Here is a 22765-nt window from a genome sequence, read left to right as displayed (position 1 = left end):
TTTTGAAAGTGGCAAGAACCAAGTTAAATCCCTTCCCCCAACTTCTGCCCCCTCACTGCCTGTGGCAGGTGGGAGAGATCATGAGAACAGGAGAGCTGGCTCTGCACCTCACCAGCTTCAACACTCAGGAGAACAGGCCCTGCATCTTGCCTAGGCAGCACAGTAGAGTTGACCCTGTGGTGGGGGCTCAGGTGAGCCTGGCCTGGGGTTGTGGGAGTGGGAGAGATGGTCCTAAGCCTTCGTCCATCATGCGGTGGCAAGGGCAGGAGAAAGATGCCCATCTCCCTCACCCCTCGCCGCCTATGATTGGAAGGAAAGCTGATCTTGCCCCTTACCAGCTGCAGGACCCTGCCTGGGCAGTACAGTAGAACTGGCCCTGGTGGTGTAGTGTGTGAGCTAACCCTGAGGGCGTGAGAGCGGGAGAACCTGCCTGCCACTTGCTCCTTGCTGCAGAGGGCTGACTAGCTGAGACAGTGCTGGAGAACTCACCCTGCTGGTGAGGATGAAGGGAGAACTGATGGGCTGACCAACCCAACAACCACCCAGGCCCACAACCAGGACTGTGAGTTGGCCCATCCCAATATCCATCCCACCTATGTCTGCTGGAGCATACAAAGGGGCTGATCCTGCAGATCCGAAAGTAAAGAATCTCCATGACACAGGATAGCAACAGGATACCAAAGAGGAAACCCACTGAGGGCCTAGTATCCATAATATAGCAGAAACTTGGTATAGAATATTATTTTAAGGTGTGTTACTTTTGTTTATGCTGTGGAATATTTGTTTAACGTTTTTCATTTTTTTACATTTCTTAATGTAAAGATGTGCTGCTTTTGTTTATACTACATTTGTTTTACTCTGTGAAGCTGTGATTCTTTGCCTGTCTAAAACACCTGATGGTCTAATAAAGACCTGAATGGCCAATAGGAGGTAGGAGCAAGGATAGGCGGGGCTGGCAGGCAGCGAGAATAAATAGGAGAAGAAATCTGAGGGAAGAGGAGCAAGAGAAAACAAGCAGAGGAGGATGCTAGGGGTCAGCCACCTAGCCACACAGCCAGACACAGAGCAAGATGGAAAGAAACATATGCGGAAAGAGAGAAAGGCAAAAGCCCAAAGGCAAAAGATAGATGGGACAATTTAAGAAAAGCTGGCTAGAAATAAGTCAAGCAAATGCTGGGGGCATTTATAAGAAAGAATAAGACTCCATGTATGATTTATTTGGGAGCTGGGTGGCGAGCCCCCAAAGAGTAAGAGCAAAGAATAAAAACGACAACAACAGAAATCAGAGGTTTCCAACCAGACCAATGACTCATTGCAATGAGCACTTGCAAGTAAAGATGTGTGGACTAAAGGGTGTACTGTGTGACTCACTGGCTCACACTGCAGCTTCCACGAGGAGATTTTTCTTTAGATTTCTTTTTTCCTTTTCTTTTAAGGTTTATTTTATCTTGTGGGCGGAGATTACAAGGGAAGAGGGGAAATCTGAAGGGACGGGGAGATGAATGGGCCAGCCATGCATGATGTAAAACCCACAAAGGATCAATAAAAAGTAAAAAAAGAAAACGAAGTTCACATACCTACGTGGGGATGGGGATGGGGAGGTGGAGAGGTAAGGGTAGGGGTGGGAAGGTGGGAGCGCAAAGCTGGCGAGGTGGAGGAGAGGGAGTTTTATCTTTGATGACTGTAAGCTGATTGTTGGGGTGAATTGTGCAGTTTACTTGTGAGCATAGTACTGATAAGTTAAAAACCAACAAACATTAAGCAACGCAAGGCATGGCAGTACACGTGTGTAATCCCAGCACTCGGGAGGCAGAGGCAGGAGACTCTCTGTTAGTTTGAGGCCAGCCTGGTCTACATAGTGAATATCTGGCCATGTGTTTCCAAAACAAACAAACAACAAGCAAACATTTGGAGGCTAATGTGAGAGGTACTGAAAGAGTCTCAAACTATGTTTATTATGGGAATACAAAGGAAAACATAGACTTACTGAACACGGCACAAGGTAGAAACTGCAGAGTCCCACCACTATGCCTGGAGGAGATGTGAACAAGCCCACGAGCTTGCTTCTGCTCCGAGCTCCCAAGAGAGCGAGCACGCTTCTCCTCTCTGCTTATCAGCACACACGTAGCACCTCAGACCATGCCCATAGGACTGGCACCCCAAAAGCTACTGGCTGAAAAGCAGGGGCCTGGAGTACCTGTTGCTCTTGCAGAGCATTGAGATTCAGTTCTGAGCACCCACATCTTGATTCACAACCATCCTGCAACTCGAGTTCTTGGAGATCTGACCCCCTCCTCTGGTCCATGGGTACTAGGCATGCATGTGATGCATAGACATTCATGAAGACAAAACATCCGTACACATAAAGCAAAAATAAATAAATCTTATAAAAAAAAGTCAATAGTTCTCATCTTGCCTGTTACATAAAGAGGTGAAAGCAGCCATCAATCAGACTTGGGGTAAAGAGGTCTCCTCCCTTCTCAAAATCTTTTCCTTTTTCATGCCTCCTTAATTTTCTATGTCTTTCCTCCTCCTCACCAGGGGACTATATTGGAGAAGCTGAGAATTTGCTCCGTGCCCACATTTTTTCGGTTTCTGCAAGATGCAGTGGCTATGAAGAGGAACCATAAAGTGGCTCTGATGGATCTGTGTTTTGAGGATGTCCCTCGAGGCTGTTCCAGCCCAAGGCTGTCTCCAGTCCCAGGAGAGGCATCATCTTCTACCACGGAGGGGGTGCCGTGTTTGGCAGCCTGGGTAAGAAGCAACCCTGGGGCATGGGGAAAGAGGTACCTCAAGACCTGCATAACTTCAATACACTCCTGCAAGGTCCTTTCGGGATGGAGTCAAAGCACACAATCATTGAGGATCCTTCCGTAGTGAGTAGGTTGAAGTTGAGAGTCACATCTATGCCGTAGTCTCAGTTTAACAGTGAGCAGCGAGATCAAAGCTTCCAGGGTAATGAGTATGAATAATTCATTTCCCTATATTGCCCTCCCTCGTCTCTCCTCCCTACCCCCTCCCTTCCCATCCCTCCATCCTTACAGCTACCATCTTATCCAGTCTGTCCCACCAGGATCCCAGTCCCATGGATTTTATTTAATACTGCTGGGGCCACAATGCCTGACCCTTCCATTCTGCATCCGAGTAATGGTCTCATCGCCCCACTTTGTGCTGACCCTCTCCCTGAATCAGAGGGCTCTTTAAAGATATAGCGTGAGCTGGGCAGTGGTGGTGCACATCGTTAATCCCAGCACTCGGAAGGCAGAGGCAGGTGGATCTCTGTGAGTTCTAGGCCAGCCTGGTCTCTGAGAGCTAGTTCCAGGACAGGCTCCAAAGAAACACAGAGAAACCCTGTCTCCAAAAACAGAAAAAAAAAAAAAGATAACTAAAGATATAGCGTGAAACCTGTCCTTGCTGATCTTCAGCCTCTCCTAGGCCCCTCAGTGACATCTCTGAACTGGTGACCTTGTCTCACCCTGAGGCTACTTTATTAAATTCCCTCCACTGCCCTGTGTTGCAGACACACCTGTGGTTTGGTAGAGACTCCAATCATCTTAACTATCATTTTACTAAAGACAGACAATGGTCCAGCATATGTATCTAAGAAAATGAAATGATTTTTTGCTTATTATAATATAAAGCACATTACAGGTATACCAAATAATTCTACAGGTCAGGCAGTTATATAAAGGCCAAATTGTACTGTAAAGGATATGCTGAACAAACAGAAAGGGATGGAAAATACCCCCAAGAAATAGATTGTATAATGCTTTATTAACCTTGAATTTTCTTAATGCTAATGAGAAAGAAACAACAGCAGCAGAGGGGCATTGGATAACAAAAAAAATCTTCTGAATTGAATCAACCGGTATATTTCAAGGATGTGTTGACCACAAAATGGAAACCAGGAGATGTACTATGTTGGGGAAAGGGTTTTGCTCTTATTTCCACAGGAGAAGAAAAATTATGGATACCATTAAAATTAATAAAGATTCGTTTTGAAAAGGAGAAACCTCTTGAAAAAGGGAAATGATACCACATCCACAACAGTGACAATCATACAGGTGGTAAATAAAGCTCATAAGGGTTAGGGCAGGGTTCTGCTCTTATCTTTGCAGGAAAATACACATCATTAAAAAAATCAAGAGACCTTGGATGTTTGAATGCTGACAGAAGAAAAAATAACTATCCACTAAGGAGCATCTAGAAAACAGAATATGGTTTATAAATCCAGGTACTTACATTTACACACACACATACACACACACACACACACACACACACACACACACACACAAACATAGCTGGTTTTGGAGTTGGACAATGGCTCTGTACCTCTCTAAATCCAAGCTTGTTGTTAAAAGGAACATTCAGAGTTTCTGTCTCATATCAGGAGCCATCTGGTATGGGACAGAATAAAGACTTTAGGAAAAAATTTTACTTTCTTCATGCCTTTTTTGTCTATATCATATTCTTCATTGAATGTATGTTTATATGAATGATGTTTAAGTTTTTCATGATGAACATAGATTTTCCTACAAATCCTTTTCCTGCAGTAATCTCTGAAGTTTCCAGGAAGATAGGGACCTACAACAATAACTCCACCTAGCTGAGATGACATCATAATGCAGACAGAACTACTATAAGACTGCTTGTTTTGGGTACCAGCTGCTGAAATGGTGCGCCTTCTCATGTTCTGGCCAGAACTCCAAATGAGAACTTTGAAAAACAAAACAAAACAAAAAATCCTATTGACTGCCCAGAAATTGCTAGACAGTAATTTTGGAACTTAACCACCACTTAATTTTTGCAGGATCCCATTAAGAGAACATTGCCACCATAAAAGCAGGAAGCAATTCTAGAGGATGGTGTCCCCTATCCCAAAAAAGTTTGTCCATAGGGTTGGGAACACTGTTTAGGGGTTGATGATTATTGCTTGTACTAGATAGAGGGTTGGGTAGAGTAAATACTTGTTAGTTATTATAAATGGATAATTTACATTGGTATAGCTTTTGTATATTGATACAAGTTCAAATTATATCTGTTACTTTTGTTTACATTTGTATACCAATGCAAAGTTATTTTTTCAGATTGTATATATTCATGTTTCTACCTTGGTTTAGGACATTTTGTATATTGATACAACTTTTAGGATATATTTTCATATTACATTATATATTACTCCTACCTCTGATCAAAATACTTATAGATTGTTTATATTTTGAGGTCACTGCCCTCATTTGTTGCACATTTATTTATAGAATGTTTAATATTCTGACATGAAGTTTTACTCTTTAAGTTACATAATAAGGTATTAATTATTATAGGTCAATAGTTGTTCGTGTTTGTTGTATATACAGTCAGATCAATTAGGTTCTTTAGATATATAGAGACTGTATTCTGTCTAGATAAGGAATCTTCAACTACTTCAAGGATCTGTAGAACATGACATTTAAATAACTTAGGGTTTTGTTGACAAGAGACATGACTGCTTCTGACAGCACCAATCTGTTCCCGAGAGAAAGTTGAACGCCAAAGACACTCCACTTGGAGCTTGTTTTCTTCTTGGCAAAACTTGTCTTTGGACAAGGAACTGACAATGCCTCAACCACTGACAAGTTACATGATATCCAGAAATGGATAAGCAGGACTGTCAAATCTTGCCAAGATAGGATAAGACGGTTTTGAAAAATTTCCTGTCTCTGAAAATGGTTTGTAAATTATGTTAGGCCATAGCCAAAGTTGGTTGCTTCAGCGCTGCAAAATGAGACTTTGAGTGATTGTTCAGATAGCTAGTTGTCTCCATCATATGTTGCTTGCTTTGGAAACTACTTGATTGCATTCCCTGCCTGCTCAAGTAATATTATCTCCCTTCTCAGGCCTTCGATAGGGTTGAAGATTAGATAGTCATAGTTACCATCCTCTTTTTTTTTTAAACTTTTTTCTTAAAAACATAGACTTTATTAAATGCAGCTCAATCCCCAGTGAAGGTCTTTCATTATAAAACATTTTTCGTACAACAGCAAGGTAAGAGGTTGGAAGGAACTGGTAACAAGTGAGAAATACTGACCAGGTAAAAACGCACAGGGCTTCTGCATAGTCAACGCATTTCCTCCGAATAAAGTCAGGCAGTGACAGCTAGCTGTCTGCCTCACATCGTGGGACTCAGAGCCTCCACCTATAGGCAGGCCTGAGGTCAGGCAGTCAAGGGCTGGGAAGGCCCTGCCTTGTTGACAGGTTTCTGTCCCCCAGTCCCCCAGCCTTTCAGTCACAAAGAAACACACAGAAACCTACATTATATATAAAGTGGTTGCCCATTGGCTGGAGCTTTCTTGTTAACTCACTCTTACACAGTACATTAGCCCATTGTTCTTGTCTGTGTTAGCCACGTGGCTTGGTACCTTTTATCAGTGATACATCTCATGTTGATTCCTCTGTGTCTGGGTGATGACTGCAGACTGAGTCTTTCCTTTTCCCAGAATTCTACTGTTCTGGTCGCCCCACCTGTTACCATCCTCTTATGATCTAGTCAAGCCATTTCCAATATAAGACTTAGACTTCTCAGGATAGATTGTTTATTAAAACATTTAGCATATGTTCCTTGCATAATATTGTTTATGCTGATTGTAATTCTAATCTTATACTTTATATCTGTTCTTAGTGTATATTGTTTTGTATTGGATTTGGAACTCTCTTACTTAAACAGAGGGGGGAGGTGCTGTGGGAGTTCCTTCCGCTCCTTCAGCCAATAGCCTTTAAGATACCAGCCTACTTGGGCATGATCTCTTTTGCTTTCAAAAGTAGTGGTAGCCCTGTTCTTGCTCTCTTGCTTCTGGCTCTGCTTCCAGCTGCTAGACTCTGTTCCTGGTTGCACTGAGGGCTGTTGTCTAGGACAGTGATCTTTAAGTTTTCCCCATTAAATAGATAACCCTTTTATTAATCATAATTCCATGATTATGGAATTATAGAATTCCATAATTCCACTGGTGTGAGATTGTTTTGTGACTTACACCATCAATTGCTGATGAGCACCCACTGGGGGATTTTGATAATGAAGATAAATCCATGGTCTCTGGCATGTTATTATATACCTAACGAAGACACTTATCTCTTGAGTACTTTTAAATGTAGCATATTAATGAATATTTTAACCTACATGAGCCCACTTAGACTAGAAGATTTCTGCAGTGAAAAAAAAAGCCACAAAGAGAGTAGAAAACCCATGCCAGGGCATGGCAGGTGGAAGGTGGTCATGGAAAATCCATTAAAGGCAGTGGCTGCAGATTCAGGGACTGGATTTCTCATTTTATCTTTTAAAAAGTGTGCTCAGTGCTGGAAAGATGTCTCAGTTCATAAGACATAATGTGAGAATTGGGAGCTTGGGCCACTTAATGTCTGGGCAGATATGATGGTAAGAAAGGAGACATGGTGGATCCCCTAGTCAAGCTGACTATAGTTGGTGAGCTCTGGATTCAGGAAGAGACCATGCCTTAATAAATAAAGTGGAGATCAACTGAGGAAAACACCTGATTTCCACTGCTACACACACACACACACACACACACACACACACACACACACACACACGAGAGAGAGAGAATGCATACACATGTGTGCATGCGTAGACACACAAAAATGTGCTCAGAAGAAAGTTGTTTAATATCTCTCAGAATTTAATATCTTCAGATTAGGGTGACATGTTTAGAACAGCATGACCTTAGACCTCAAAATGCGTGACTGCAGGACATAAGGTCAGGGCTTAAACAAGGAGCAATTGTGAAACCCATTTATGGTTTTAAGAAAATGAGGCTAGGGAGTAGAGAGGAGGGGTGAGGATAGGACATGGTGGTTTGGGACCTCGTTCTGTCCTTCCTCATTGTGGTTTACTTTGGTACACACCACCTCTCTAATCTCTGATTTCACGCCCGAGAAGAGAGCCACAGAGTACTTTATATGACTTCAGCAAGTATCCTCAACCTCTGAGGGAACTGATTGCCACTTGGCATCCCTTTCTACCACTTCTCCAGCAGTGCCCATCTCCTAAGCAGGTTGGTGTCTTCCTGGGTGGCGTGATGAAAGATGACTCTGACCTGGGTACAGGGTATAAGGGCTCCACTGATGCTGAGCAGGAACCTCTCTGGGTTACCACCTGTTGCAATCAGTTCACATGGGCATGCTTCCAATAGCTGGAGGGTTTGAAAAGAGGTGACTTTAGGCCATGGTGCCTCTCTGAAGGTTATAAGGTGTCTGAGTTTGTGGGTAAGATTTATAAAGTCTTTCTGGGGCACAGGTTTCCTCAGCTCATTCCGAAGGCACAAGAGCATCATGCTTTCTTTGGTGGAACTTCTCCTTGCTACCATGTGCCTCCTGGTCATGGGAGTCAATGTGTGGGTTCTCATAGATCACCTCCTCACTATTGATGTGCCTCCTGCCCTCACGCACCCCCTGAAGTTTCGGATTCTGCACTACTGCTTTCATCTCACGATGACATGGGTAAGATTTGTTTCTTAATCATTTCTTGCCAGCATAGGCAGAACTGCAGCCTGGGGAAAGCGTTTTACCAAGAATCACATAGTCTAACAGCCAGTGTGTATTAGTCAGTGATTTGCAAGATGTAGTGCTGAGGGCCTGTTAAGGAAGGCTATTGAGTGAACTGGATGTGTGCTCGCTTTTCCTTTACTTCCACGAAGAATAATCAGCAAGGGGGAAAGTGGGGAGCTGATAGAAAGTCTGAAGCCCTTACAAATGTCAGCTATTGGATTGGGAAGTTGGAGCCCTTGGTGACTCTGTCGGGATTGAGTAGCGTGTGTCAGTAAGCCCTTATCTGGTTGGTTAAAAGACTTCTGATTCCTCATCAGTAAAACAAGACCCTTCAGTGAGGGATATGTGAGCCTAGCCTCATGAGATGTGTAAGAGTCTATGGCTGTTGTTCAGCTTGGAATAAGTAGAGACAGCTCTCAGAAGCTAGAGTCCTGGGTTTTTAGTATCTCCCAGGCAATGGTTGCTGCTAGTAAAAATTAGTTTATTATAGATTTGTGGAGGGCAGAAGTAAAGTCTTATCATGTCTTAAGTTCAGTCCTGGGTTACAGGAAATGAAATCATCAAAAGAAAGTTTAACTTAAAAATAATTTGATATATTAATAGCATTATGTGACCCGAAGCAAGGAGTGAGGTCTTTCTACTTCACAAACTATTAAGAAGTAATTAACCCGAGGGCTTAGAAAACCTTTAAACCAGACTGGAGAGGAGGCTCAATGGTTAGAAGCACATGCTGCTCTTGAAGAGGACCAGGATTCAGTGTCCAGCACCCACATAGTGGCTCACAACCATCTTTAATTTCAGTTTTAGGGAACCTGATTCCCTCTTCTGGTCTCTAAGGGAACCAAGCGTGCACATGGTACATATACATACATGTAGGTAAAACACTTATTCACATAAAATATTTTTTTTTGTTACCTAAAAGGACATGTAAACAAAGAGAGTTGAATTAAAAAGGCAAAGGAGTTTAGGATTTGGGTGTGGCAGAAACTCCAATAGTTTATTAGGGGGAACCCTAGAAGGGTTTGTTCATGCAGCTCCCTGTCAGTGTGGACTGATGTAAATCTAGGTCATTGCGCTCTTGGTTGAGGCATAGGCTGTAATAACTTCCCAGAGGACAAGGCTCAGGAACTCGGCTACCCTCAGAACACCCAGGAAAATATAACAAATGCCCTCTTTCCAGAAGAGATCTTGGAGGCTTTGTGTAGGGACTATCTAAGGCCCCAACCATCTTCTAAAGTTCTCAGTGTTTCTCCTATGGAGAAAGAGAGCACATGACAGTACAATGTGGATCAAATTATGACAAAGAAAGTCTACTGTTATGCCTTGTTTTGATGTCCATGAATGTGGTAAGAAGTGACAGCTAGCTCACTAATTCAGTCACAACCTCAGCCCTACAGTGGCCTCAGAGCTGATCTACTTATTATGGACAGACATACATAGCTTTTAGGTTCCAGTCCCACTTCTTGTCCTCTTGGGAATTACAGAGGTCATGACCTCAGGCTTATTGGTAGTCTCATCCCCATCGACAGCCTTCTTCACATTTGGAGAATATCGTATTGTCACTGCCAAGGGCATTAGTGATGCTCAAGAAATCAGCCAAATGGCAGCCAGCTTTTGCCAATTCAATTCTGTGCTAATTTCTAATACTTCTTCCCTTTATTCCGTTTATACAAGTCTGAAGCAGATGATAATTGCTCTCTGCTTTGTAAGTGAGGGAACTATAAAGAAGGGTATAGTGAATTTCCCTGAAGTGCAAAGTTTTGGGAAGCAGTGAGGGCTGAAGACAGGCCTTATCGCTACAAAGACTGTGACAGACTCTAGAGCAAGCCTGGGCTTTGCTGTGGACTCTGAAGACGGGACTAATAAGAGTCAAGTGGAACAAGGACCAGGAAGAGTGGCTTTCCTCATACTCTGTGAAGGAATGGGCAAAACTATAAACAAAGGCTCGCTGTTCCATGGAAATCAGATACAACATGGTGGGATTGAGCTGAGACTGACATAGAACCATTGGGCCACGGGTCTTTTCTAGAAAGACCACCAGGCAATTCTGTCTGCAAGGAGGCATGGCTTTTCTTTCCTTACTGCTCACATCCCCCATGTTCTAGATCTTCATGAACAACTTTGGATATTCATGCATCCTGGGAGAAACTAGTTTAACCACATTCAAGTGGGAGCTTTTTGGAAAGTCCATGACTGAGACAGATAGCAGCTTGGGCAGCCTGCAGGATGGAAAGGACAGGGGAGCTATGAAAACATTCAACTGCTCTCTCTTTTTTACAGGGGAATATACTTGAGAAGATGAACATTTGCTCCACACCCCACTTTTTTCGCTTTGTACAAGACAGCTCTGTGTGGAAGAAGAACCTTGGTGTGTTTGTGAAGGACCTGCGTTTTGGTACAATCCCTGTGAGGCTCTTTCAACCCAAGGCAGCCTCCTCCAAGCCCCGGCGAGGAATCCTCTTCTTACATGGAGGAGGTACCTTTCTGGGCAGCCTAGGTAAGGAAGATCCCTGTAGTAAGAAAGTATAACTTCCACAACCCCACCCATTTTCCCATGAGGATCTCTTTGGTGGGAGTCAAAGCAAGTAGTCATAGGAGCTCCTTTTGTGACAGGCAGATTAAGACTGAAGACCATGCCAGTAAATGGGGTTGTTGCCTCCATGACAATGTTTTCTATAATTTCATATCTCTGTTGAGGTGGAGGCAGTGATTGCCTAGTAGGACTTTCAGAAAATTAGGTGTGAGGTCAACCTCCAATCCCCTTTGTTCTACAAATCCACTCATTGCTCTCAAATCTTCTGGGTCGCCTTGGTCCAAATCCACCTTCAATGACTCACCCCCTTAAGCCCTGCTTCTAATAGTGACGCCGATGCTCCATTGTTAATGGTCTGGCTGGTTCTTTCTCCACACAAAAAGGATCTTTAGGCCGGGCGGTGGTGGCGCACGCCTTTAATCCCAGCACTCGGGAGGCAGAGGCAGGTGGATCTCTGTGAGTTCGAGACCACCCTGGTCTACAAAGGGAGTTCCAGGACAGGCTCCAAAGCCACAGAGAAACCCTGTCTAAAAAAAAAAAAAAAAAAAAAAAAAAAAAAAAAAAAAAAAAAAAAAAGAATCTTTAAAAGTACGATTCAGGGCTGACCATTTGGCATTGGATAACCAATTGTTGTTTTCTTCCCTAGAGAAGGCTATTTCTCTTGTCTCAGTATTCTTTAGTTGCCTGTCGTGTTTTTTTTTTGTTTTTTTTTTTTTTTTTTTTTTGGTTTTTCAAGACAGGGTTTCTCTGTGGCTTTGGAGCCTGTCCTGGAACTAGCTCTGTAGACCAGGCTGGTCTCGAACTCACAGAGATCCGCCTGCCTCTGCCTCCCGAGTGCTGGGATTAAAGGCGTGCGCCACCATCACCCGCTGCCTGTTGTGTTTTGTGTAGGGTTGAGGCCTTGTGGGCTTTCCTCAGTCTAGGTTAACATGTCTCTTGTTGTCATCCAAGAACAAATAGGCAGCCCTGTAAGCATACATACAAGTAGCATTATACAGACTGAGAAGGCTGTATGAATATTTAGGAATATATATGTATATACATGATGTGCATAACAACAGTTCATGGGAAAAGAGGTCAGATATTTTAAAGAGCAAGAAGGAGTTGCTTGGGGAATGTTGAGAGGAGAAAAGGGAACATTTTATCTAGAGGGTCTCCCTGTTACTTGTCACAGAGCTTACTTTGTCCATGTTTATTTTGGACCCCAGTATGTTTCCTTGCTTAGTTTCTGTCTTCTCTCACCTAGAATGGAAACACTGAGAGTGGAAACTTGTGTTGTAGCTATCACTGGATTCTCAGAGACTAGAGAACAAGGCTCAGTCCCTGCTCTCATTGGCCTGTCAGTCAAAGTAAGAGGCTGGACCTTGCAGAACACAAATGAGAGGGTGAGGGCTTTAGATTGGACCGTGGAGGCCCAGAATAGGAACTGACTTGGAGTCCCAGCACCTCATTGCTTCTGAGTAAGCAGTCTCTCCAATAAAGTGAGATTGGAGGCCGGGATCAAGGAATGGGAGGAGCCAGTGCTACATAACTGGAGATCTGGATCAGCTGAGTGAGGCCAGGGCTCTAGACTGCAAAACAAAGGACTCTAGAAAGTCAGACACTAAGACAAACGATATCACATTTCAAAACAGTATTAAGAGAAAGATGTTCAGAGGTGAGGAGGGATCTTGCAGGGGACCCAGGTTCAGTTCCCTGTGAATGCACAGGGCTGCTCACAAGGACCTGGAACTCCAGCTCCTGTAACGCCTTCTTCTGACCTCCACACTCCTCATGTTCACACACACATAATTCAAAAGCAAACCCATTAGAAAAGACTCAGGGGAAAATTGCCATGAAGAACAAAGAATTCATATGAAAACAGGAATTAACAGGGCTGAGTTCCTTATACGAACACAGAGTAGGAGCTTATTCTAAATATTTTTAGTTTATATTTAATTATACTGGATTGCATAAGGCTATTTTCATATAACTATATAATATTCCTTGAGTATACCCTCTCCATAAACCACTATCTTCTGCCTCCTCCCCCCTTATTAATCTCATTTGCTCCCTAGACAATCTTAATTCTAATTTAATTTCTAATTTCATATATATACACACATAAAACCTGGCACTCACAAATGAAAGAAAAGGGGTGACATCTGCTTTTCTGAGACGGACTTCATTCGCTTAATACAATTATCTTCAGTTGTACCCATTTTCCTGCAATCAACGTAACTTCAAATCCCACTGTGTATCCGTAGTTCATTTTTCTTATTCATTCCTCTGTTGTAGAACACCCAGGTTGGTCTCATAGCTTAGGTATTGTACACAATGCTACAGTCAACACTGGTGTGCAAGCATCTCTGCTAAATATCCAGGAGTGGTACGGGTGGCCCATAGAGAAGATCTACTTTTAATTTTTGAGGCATTTCCGTAGTAGCCCGATTAGTTTACATTCCCACCAACAGTGTGGAGTGTCCCTTCTCTGCATGCATCCCTCTCTGGCATTTGTTGTCATTGTCCCCTGCTCTTCCTTCCTGCCTGCGCTCCTTTCTTCTTTATTTTTTGAGACAGGGTCTCACTATGTAGCCCTGCCTTTCCTGGATCTTATTCTGTAGACCAAGCTGGCTTTGAACTCATGGAGGTCCAACTGCCTCTGCCTCAGCTGAGTACTGGGTTTAAAGGCATGCACCACCATACCTATTTGATGTTTTCTTTAATTTCTATTTTATTATTATTTTTTAAATTGTTTTTATTGAGTTATATATTTTCCACTCTCCTCTCCTCTCCTCCCCTCCCTTTCTACCCTCTCCCATGCTCCCCATGCTCCCAATTTACTCAGCAGATCTGGTCTTTTACTGCTTCCCGTGTAGCTTAGATCCATGTATGTCTCTCCTAGGGTCCTCTTCATTGTCTAGGTTCTCTGGGATTGTGAATTGTAGGCTGGTTTTTCTTTGCTTTATGTCTAAAAGTCACTTGTGAATGAGAACATATTATATTTGTCTTTCTGGGTCTGGGTTACCTCACTCACTATGATGTTTTCTAGATCCATCCATTTGTCCGCAAATTTCAAGATGTCATTTTTTTCTCCTGTGTAGTACTCCATTGTGTAAATGTACCACATTTTCCTGTCTATTCTTTGGTCAAGGGGCATTTAGGTTGTTTCTAGGTTCTGACTATGACAAATAATGCTGCTATGAACACAGTTGAGCACATGTCCTTGTGGTACGATTTAGCATTCTTTGGATATATACCCAAAAGTGGTATTGCTGGATCTTGAGGTAGGTTGTTTCCTAATTTTCTGAGAAATTCCCATACTGATATCCAAAGGGGTTGTACCAGTTTACACTCCCACCAGCAATGGAGGAGTGTTCCCTTGACCCCACATCCTCTCCAGCATAAGTTGTCATCAGTGTTTTTGATTTTGGCTATTCTTACAAGTGTAAGATGGAATCTCAGCATTGTTTGGATTTGCACTTCTCTGATGGCTTATTATTTTAATGATGGACGTTCTAACTGAGGCAGGAAGGAATTTCAATGAAGTCTAACTTTGCTCTTCTCTAATGTCTAGTGAGGTTGGAGTTCTTTTTTCATGTTTATTGGCCATTTCTATTTCATCTTATGAGCTGTCGTTTGTTTCATTAGCCCATGTGTTGACTGGATTGTTTGATTTCTTGCTCAGTTTTTTGAATTCTTTGTATATTCTAAATAGCAATTCTCCAGTAGATGCACGGTTAGGAAAGATGGCCTCCTGTTCTGTAGACCGTCTCTACACTTGTCTGCGTCCCTGTGCGTTATTTCCTGAGAACTCGGGCCCTTCTCCAAAAGTCCTTGTTTGTGCAGGTATTTTAAAGAGTTTCTCTATTTTTCTCGATGTGCGGTAAATGAGGCATGAGCAAGTGGAGGAGCGGAAGATGTAAGCCTTTCCCCCTTCCCTCACTAGAGCCACCTGGCACAACAAAACACAGTCCTGGAAGTGTGCTCTTCATGACATACGCTGGCTCTAATTTTGATTTTGGAAGATACTGCATCAAATGTTGTTTACCTGGCCCCATGATTTAGCACCCATTGTGGTCTCCCATTTGTCTCACTCTTGTCCTAATAAGTTGAAAAAGGGGGCAAGTAACACGTTCAAAGCTCTGAAACAGGAATTACTTGAAAGACTGGAAGACAACAATGTCTACGCAGGTCCTAGGGTTCAGGACAGTTATTAGAGATACCATATTGTCTATGCAAACTCCTCTTGAGACTTTTAAGGGTACACACATCACAGACACTCTCTATACCTTGATTCAGTTCCTCCCCTAGGTGGATCCACCCTACTTGAAAAGTCTTCAAATAAAGTTACTGCGCAGTGTTCAGAACCTATGAGGGTAGGGTCATTGACAGACGCTGACTGGACAGCTCAGATCAGAACCTCCCCAGTCATGTTTTCCTCCAAGTCGACTTGCATCCTCTGCCTAACAATGTAACTGGTGTGCACCCACAGAGTAAGCCTCCATAAATACTAGAATTATCTGTTGCCATTTAGAGATTCATACTGCCTGCTTGGCACAGTTCAAAGATCGTTATCCAATGAGTTGTGGCAGCCTGGACATAAGATGAACACAAGACTGATAATGGTCCTTGTATATCAAGGGAATGGGCTAAATCAAAGAGAGTTCTTTCTGTTCCTGAACCCGGGCAAAGATTTTCTACCCACTAATGCCAGTGGACCTGCCTCCTAGAGTTTCAAATATACCACCATACTAATCCAAATTGTCCACCTACTCATCATTTGTTTCCTAATCAAATAAATATGTGAATCTTCTCTTGTAGCCCAGGCTGGTTTCCAATTTGTTATGTAGTTGAGAATGACTTGAACTCCTGATCACCTTGACGTTATATCCCAAGAGGTGGGGTCACAAGCATGTGCTGCCACATTCAGTTCAATATGTGAATTTCTTCATATCCACAGGCTAATCCTCCAAACATGGCTTTGTTCAGTTAGAACCTCAAAACTTCCTGGTCTTCAGTTTCCCCCACTTTAAAATTAAACCGTGCAGAAGATGTGCTCCAAAGTTCACTTATGCCCCCAACACTCAAGAAATTATGGCAGATGTCCTACTTTGCCCTGGCATGGTAGCTTGAGTCACTTCAGAAGAACAATACTAGGAACAGAGGGATCATCCCATGGTCCCCATATCAGTTGGTTCCATGGGGCTGTGGCGGGGAGTTTTTGGGTTCTCTTCATACAGTGCGCCATGCCTGTTATTCTCTTGCAGACTTTTACCATAACCTGTGTACATTCCTGGCCCGAGAGACAGACTCAGTGTTGCTGTCAGTGGGGTGAGTAGTCTCAGATGGTGGGCGGCTTCTTCACAAAGCAGGGGAAAATACAAGGAGGGGCATTCCTACATGTCTTTGTCCCAACAGACCCTCTCACATATGAGCATAGATTCATACAAATGAGAAAAACCCTGGAAAGCCATTCATCATTAGGAACTGAGTGAGATAGCCGTGGTGAAAATTAATTACTCTTAGTGCACTTTTTTCCCATGCTATTGCAAATACCAAAGAAATAACTTAAAGGGGGAAGAATTTATTTTGACCCTAAATTCTATAACCTTAATTCAGTCTATGGCCAGCTTGTTCCACTGCTGTTCCGTAAGGCAGAATATTATCAAAGCAAGAGAGTATAATACATCAAATGTGTTCTTATTGTGGTAACCAGAAAGCAAAGAGAGAAGGGGCCAGAGACAAGGTAACATTCAAAGACGGAACCTAAGCTATAGCTTACAATTAGATTCACAGTCTAATAATTCCATCAAATTATAAATCCATGAATTAATATACCATCAATGATGCCAGTGTTCCATAATCTAGTTATATATCAATGATTTGATCCATATCTAGGGAATAAGGTGACAACATAAACTTTTTGAGGGATAATATATATATATATATATATATATATATATATATGTATATGTGTGTGTATACACACACACACACACACACACACACACACAATAATATCCCACCCCTGAACATCCAAGGGTCATGGTCAACTCATCATGTAAAATGCATCTAGTATTAGAGTCCCAAACTTTAATAGTTTCAGCCCTGTTACAAGGTTCAAGTCTAAAGTCTTTTGAACTTTGGTCCCATTCTTAGCTGTGAATTGGTCATACAATTCAAACAGCAAATTACATTCTTCTAACATACAGTGGCACAGGACAAACATTCTCATTCACAAAAGGAAGAAATGGTGTCATAGAGGCAAAAGCCAGGGCCAAGAAAGGCTAATAGACAGCAGAGCAAACATGAAGTCTTAGAGTTCTATGCTCTTATTTGATACGTGGTGATATGGTTTCATATCCCAGAATTTCGGGCATTCGTACTTCTATAGTCCTGTTGGCAGAAGTCTATGTGACCTCCATCTGCTCTTTGTGGTGTCCTTCAGCATATTATTCAATTTCCTGGATCTCCTATTTCCTCAGGTCTTCATTGGAGCTTAGCCTACATATTCCTTCTCATAGGTATGGTGCAGGGAAACCAGCTGTCTCATACTTTACTTGGCCTCTGTCTCCACAACCCAGTGACTATATTCCACATGCTTGCACATACCGCATTGTGTAGATGATGCCCAGGTCGCCATTAGTTGCAGCATTTGCTGGGCTCCCTTAGAACATAGCCACAATGAACTTTGAATGCCTAGGCAATTATCAGTAGGAAATGTGTTCCGGGAGGACAATTTTCTAGGTGGACCAGTGCAAGCTGGGCACCCTGGCAGTACTATAATCTCAGGCAAAAGTCTTTCAAATGAGTTTATAATTTTATCCTGGAGTTTGTCATGAGTGAAATCAGTTTAATATCTAAGAAGCTCTGGAGGACTCTTTCCCTTTGCCCCAGTACAAAGTATTTGATTTGGTTGTTTTATTTATTTATTTTAAGGTTTTAGTGTGTGTGTATATATGTTGTTGTGGGTGTATAAAGAGGCCAGGAGAGACCATCAGATCCCTTGAGGTTATAGGTATTTGCAGGACACCCAACTGTTGGTGCTGGGATCTGAACTCTGGTCATTGTGATCGAACCGCAAGCACTCTTACCCACTAAGATAGCTCTATATCCCCTCAATTTGTTTTTAAATATGTTAAACTCTTTTGCAGCCTCATCCTCTGTGTCAACAACTTTTCTACCACACTATACATTTTCTTTCTGTTCTGTTTTGTGCTCTTAGTTCTCATTGGCTAAGTGGGCTAGTAAGATGCCCCAGTAGGTGACAGTACTTCCAAAATAGTACCAGTTATGGTAACTACTGAAAGATGAAACCAAATTATGAAAATTACAAATCCACCAGTAATTGAGCCTTTAATAATGCTAGAAGTTTCATGGTATGATAATGTCTCAATGACGGAATCAACCACCTGGGCACTAAGATATGAACAAAGAAGTCTTTTTTTTTTTTAGTTTGACAATATGTGGTTTTATTATATTCTTGATTTGTTTTTTACCCTACTGAGTACAATATTCCCAATTTTAGTCAGCTGCAAGCTCCTATAAGCTGTCCCAGGATGGACGAGGGAAAAGGGCTGCCCACAGTTCTGCTTTACAAAATGCTTCAGGGACAAATTTCTTTCTTAATGTAGATGTAGGCTGCCCACAGAGATGGCGCTGCTATTCAACAAAGAAGTCTTTTAAGTAAGCGTCTGAACCATGTGATATTAGAGAACGTTACATAACTATTTAGAACCACGAGGGTATGCCAAGATAAAGGAATCCTAGCAGGATAAAATTAAGGAAAATATATTCAAAAGCTAACAGTTTAGTAACTTTCCTGTGGAGTCAAAATAATTAAAATCAAGAGAATGTATTCTAGGGGCTGAAGAGATGACTCAGTGGTTAAGAGCATGTACTCCTCTTGCAGAAGACCCCAGTTAAGTGTCTAGTACTCCCCTGTACTCCAGCTCTAGAGGATCCAATGCCCTCACCTCATTCCCTCAGGCCCTGCCAGTCACTTATGTACATATGCATGCACATGTGCACACAATTAAAAATTAAGTAAAAGCAAACAAATGTCTTTGGAATAAACAGACTCAATGACATAAAATAAAGAGGACACACTGTGACACACCCATGAGAGCCTTCTCCCAGGGAAGGCCTGGAAGATGATGGGAGAGGAGTAAGTGTGGTTGGAAATCCCAATGAAGGCCCCTGTCATTGCTGGATGATCGTCTGCAGGCGCCTGCTGCATCGTTAAGTAACTGCTGTCCTGGTTTGCTTTCTGTCTCTGTGATGGAATGCTCTGACCAAAAGCAACTTAGAGGAGAAAGGATTTATGTGACTTTCACCTTCGGGTCACCATCCATCACCGAAAGAAGCAAGGCAGGAACTCTAGCAAAAACTTGAGGTAGAAGCCATATAGAAGCACTGCTTTTGGCTTGCTCACTGCTCATCCTTAGCTAGATTTATATTACCAGCCACTACCAGAGACTTTGCACTGTCAAGGACCTTCAGTGGACAGTGCCTGATAGGGTTGCCTGAGCCAGACTTGTGAAGAGCTTTCTCTCCTCCCCTCCCTCTCACCCTCCATTCTTTCCTCTCCCCTCCTCTCTTCTACTCTCTATTCCTTTTCTCTTCCTCTTCACTCTCTTCTCCTTTCCTCTCCTCTCTTTTTCTTGACCCCTTTCCCCTCTCATTCCTTCCTGTCCCCTCTCCTCCTTTCATTCACTTCCATAGTTGAAAACAGCCACAGCCATACCTTGATTTCATCTTTCTTCTTTCTACCTAGGCTTACAGGCACAGCAGGATCAACTAAATCTTCAGTTGCCTCTTTTCTGTCTTTATAGTTTGTTCTATCGTCATAGTTTTAGCTGTGAACCTAGCATTTAAATATTAGGCCATCTCTCTAGCCCTCATTCTATCTTCAAAGCCAATAGGTTCCAACTTGCATGATGTGTCAACTATATCTAATCAAGACATGGGTTTGAATAGAGAATTCAAGTAACTGACTTTTGGCAGCTTCTTCAAACTCACACAGGGGAAAATAGGGATGACACTCTTCCATTGCTGGGGTCATGTAGAAGATTAAATCAATTAGACTCTTGGGTGAGTAGAGGATGTAATTCAAAAAGTCTTCAGAGTTCCCTGCACACACTGATGTGCTGTCCCCCGTCTTTCTTCTGTAGGTACCGAAAGCTTCCTTACTACCATCATCCTTCTTCTGCACATGATTGTCTGAATGCCTCCATTCACTTCCTGAAGTCTCTGCATGCCTATGGGGTGGACCCCTCCCGGGTTGTGTTCTGTGGAGACAGCATTGGAGCTGGGGCTGTAGCATTTATCACACAGGCCTTGGTGGGCAGAGAAGATCTTCCCAAGATCCGGGCTCAGGTCCTGATATATCCAATGCTCCAGCCACTCTTCCTCCAGTCTCCATCACATCTGCAGAATGCAAATGTTCCATTTCTCACCAAAGATTTCATGATGACCTGTGTTACTAGATATCTGGCCATTGATGCCTCCTGGAAAGATGCTATGTTGACAGGTGCCTGGATGCCCCCACGTGCCTGGAAGAAGTATGAGAAATGGCTAGGCCCTGAGAACATCCCTAAAATGTTCAGGAGCAAATACCAGCAACCAGAGTCACCTGCACCTTTTAATGAGGCTGCCTATCTAGAAATCAAACATATTATGAGGGAAGATCTTTGTCCCCTCATAGCAGATGACAAAATTATTGCTCAGGTTCCTGAGGCATTTGTGGTGACCCTTCAGTGGGACATTGTCCGGGATGATGGCTTGCTCTACAAGAAGCGCTTGGAAGACCAGGGGGTCCCTGTGACCTGGTACCATATAGCAGATGGTTTTCATGGCTGTGCTCCTTTTTTTGAAAGGAAGTTTTTCTTTTTCCCCTGTTCCTTGAACCTTGTCAATGCTGTAGCTAGTTATATCAAAGGCTTATGAATGACTGCAGTATGGTGAGAGAACAGTTGCCGAGCACGCGCAAGATCCCACTCTAACCCACAACAGGGAAGAAAGGCGGGAAAATCAAATACAGGAATAAAAGAAATGAGCCATCATCCCTGGTACCTTGGATGAGAATGGCCAAAGAGGATTCTGCCACAGCTGATGCTAGGGCTGAGTCTTGATTTTTGTAACACTTTCTTTTATTCTTTTAATGAATAAAATAGAGAACCTTTTTACATCTCACACATGCGCATTCAAAACTTTGCCTTCTTTTTGGTGTGTGTGTGTGAGTGTGTGTGTGTGTGTGTATGTTTTCTTACTATGGAGCCCCGACTGACCTGGAATTTGTTGTATAGACTGGGCTGACCTCAAACTTCCAGAGTTCTGCCTGTCTCTGCCTTCGGGTGTGTACCACGATGCCCAGCACGTCATTCATGTCCTAATGGTTCTGACGAGGGTGGGACACAATCTCAATGTAGTTTTGATTTGTACTTTCCTGGTGACCAAAAATGTTGATTTGTTTTCAAATACTTATTGGACACTACTTTTTTTTTTAAAAAAAAAATTGTCCAATTCACCTTCCCATTTATTGATTGAATGATTTGAATTTTGGCAATTAATCTTTTGAATTTTATATGTATGCTTTATTTGTTTCTTTTTTCCCTTTGATTTTTTTATTTTAATTGATTTTTTAAAATTTTATTTTACATTCTATCTACAGTTCTTCACCTACCTCCTCCTGCCCCCTACCCCCCTCTGCCAACCCACCCACCATCCACTCCTCCCAGCAGGGCTCTCGTGGGAAGTCAACAAAGTCTGTTACATTCAATTCGGGCAGAGACAGCTGAACCAAGCTGGAAGGAACTCAGGAACTCTAGACCTACAGGCTGTGGAGCCTGCATGAAACCGAACTAGGCCCTCCATATATGGGAGACAGTAGTGAAACTTGGGCTATCTGTGAGGAACCTGGCAGTAGGACCAGGATCTATCTAGCATAAGCTAGCTTATTGGCACCCATTCCCTATGGTGGGATACCATGCTCAGCCTTAATGTAGGGGGGTAGGGGCTTGGTCTTGTATTCTTTATTTTAATCCCCTGACGAATAGATAGTGGATAAAGATTGTCTCTAATTATGCACACTGCCTCATGACTGTTGATTTCTTCTTGTGCTGTGTGAAACTTGGCAACTTTGTGCAATCCCGTTTGACAATGTTTCTGTTGTTCCCCCAGGGTACTGGAGTCCTCAAAGGCTTTCACTGTGTCTGTATCTTGTGTTATCTCTATGTTTGCTCAAGCAGTTTTCATGCTGCAGATCTTTAAGTCTTTGACCCAAACTGAAGTGGTAATTGTTTGGGAGTCGTGGGGACGCAATTTCCTTCTTATACATGTGACTACCCAATTTCTGCACTTCCATTCACTGAGGTGGCTGTGTGGAAAGTCAGGTGAGTTGATTTTGGGGTTCTCTCTTGTGGATTTCCTTTGTTTGCTTGCTTGATTTCTTCAGACAAGGCCTTGCTATGTAGCCCTTGCCAGACTGTTACTTACAATGTAGTCAAGATTGACCTCAAACTCACAGCAGCTCTCCTGCCTCAGCTCTCCAGCACTGAGATTACAGGCCTGCAACTCTACACTCAGCTTGCTTTTTTAAGTAGGGATGATTTAATATCTTTCCAGCTTATCTTTTTTTTTCCTCTTGCTTAGTGCTCTCTCTAAGACTTCAAGCAGCACACTGAACAGAATGGAGGAGGAGGCGGGCTC

General features: G+C 42.7%; 1 protein-coding gene across 1 annotated transcript; it reads left to right on the top strand.

Annotated features, from left to right (window-relative positions):
• The first annotated feature begins 8325 nt into the window (after positions 1-8325).
• On the top strand, positions 8326-21004 carry LOC121448823 (arylacetamide deacetylase-like 4). Its single transcript, XM_041653050.1, has 4 exons — positions 8326-8493; positions 10822-11038; positions 16324-16387; positions 20230-21004. The coding sequence occupies exons 1-4, from the start codon at positions 8326-8328 to the stop codon at positions 21002-21004; spliced, it is 1224 nt and encodes a 407-aa protein (XP_041508984.1).
• Positions 21005-22765: the final 1761 nt, after the last annotated feature.

Source organism: Microtus oregoni, unplaced genomic scaffold (assembly GCF_018167655.1).
Source record: "Microtus oregoni isolate MIOR12 unplaced genomic scaffold, Mior012 000005F_ref0000423, whole genome shotgun sequence".
NCBI lineage: Eukaryota > Metazoa > Chordata > Mammalia > Rodentia > Cricetidae > Microtus > Microtus oregoni.
Note: the sequence above shows the minus strand (reverse complement) of the source record. Positions and strands in the feature narration are given on the sequence as shown.

Excerpts from the sequence above, each read along its gene's own strand:
- LOC121448823 (XM_041653050.1), top strand. The coding sequence starts at position 8,326 with ATGCTTTCTTTGGTGGAACTTCTCCTTGCTACCATGTGCCTCCTGGTC. Across the intron at positions 8,494-10,821 it reads TTCATCTCACGATGACATGG|GGGAATATACTTGAGAAGAT; the intron begins GTAAGATTTGTT and ends TCTTTTTTACAG. Across the intron at positions 11,039-16,323 it reads TACCTTTCTGGGCAGCCTAG|ACTTTTACCATAACCTGTGT; the intron begins GTAAGGAAGATC and ends ATTCTCTTGCAG.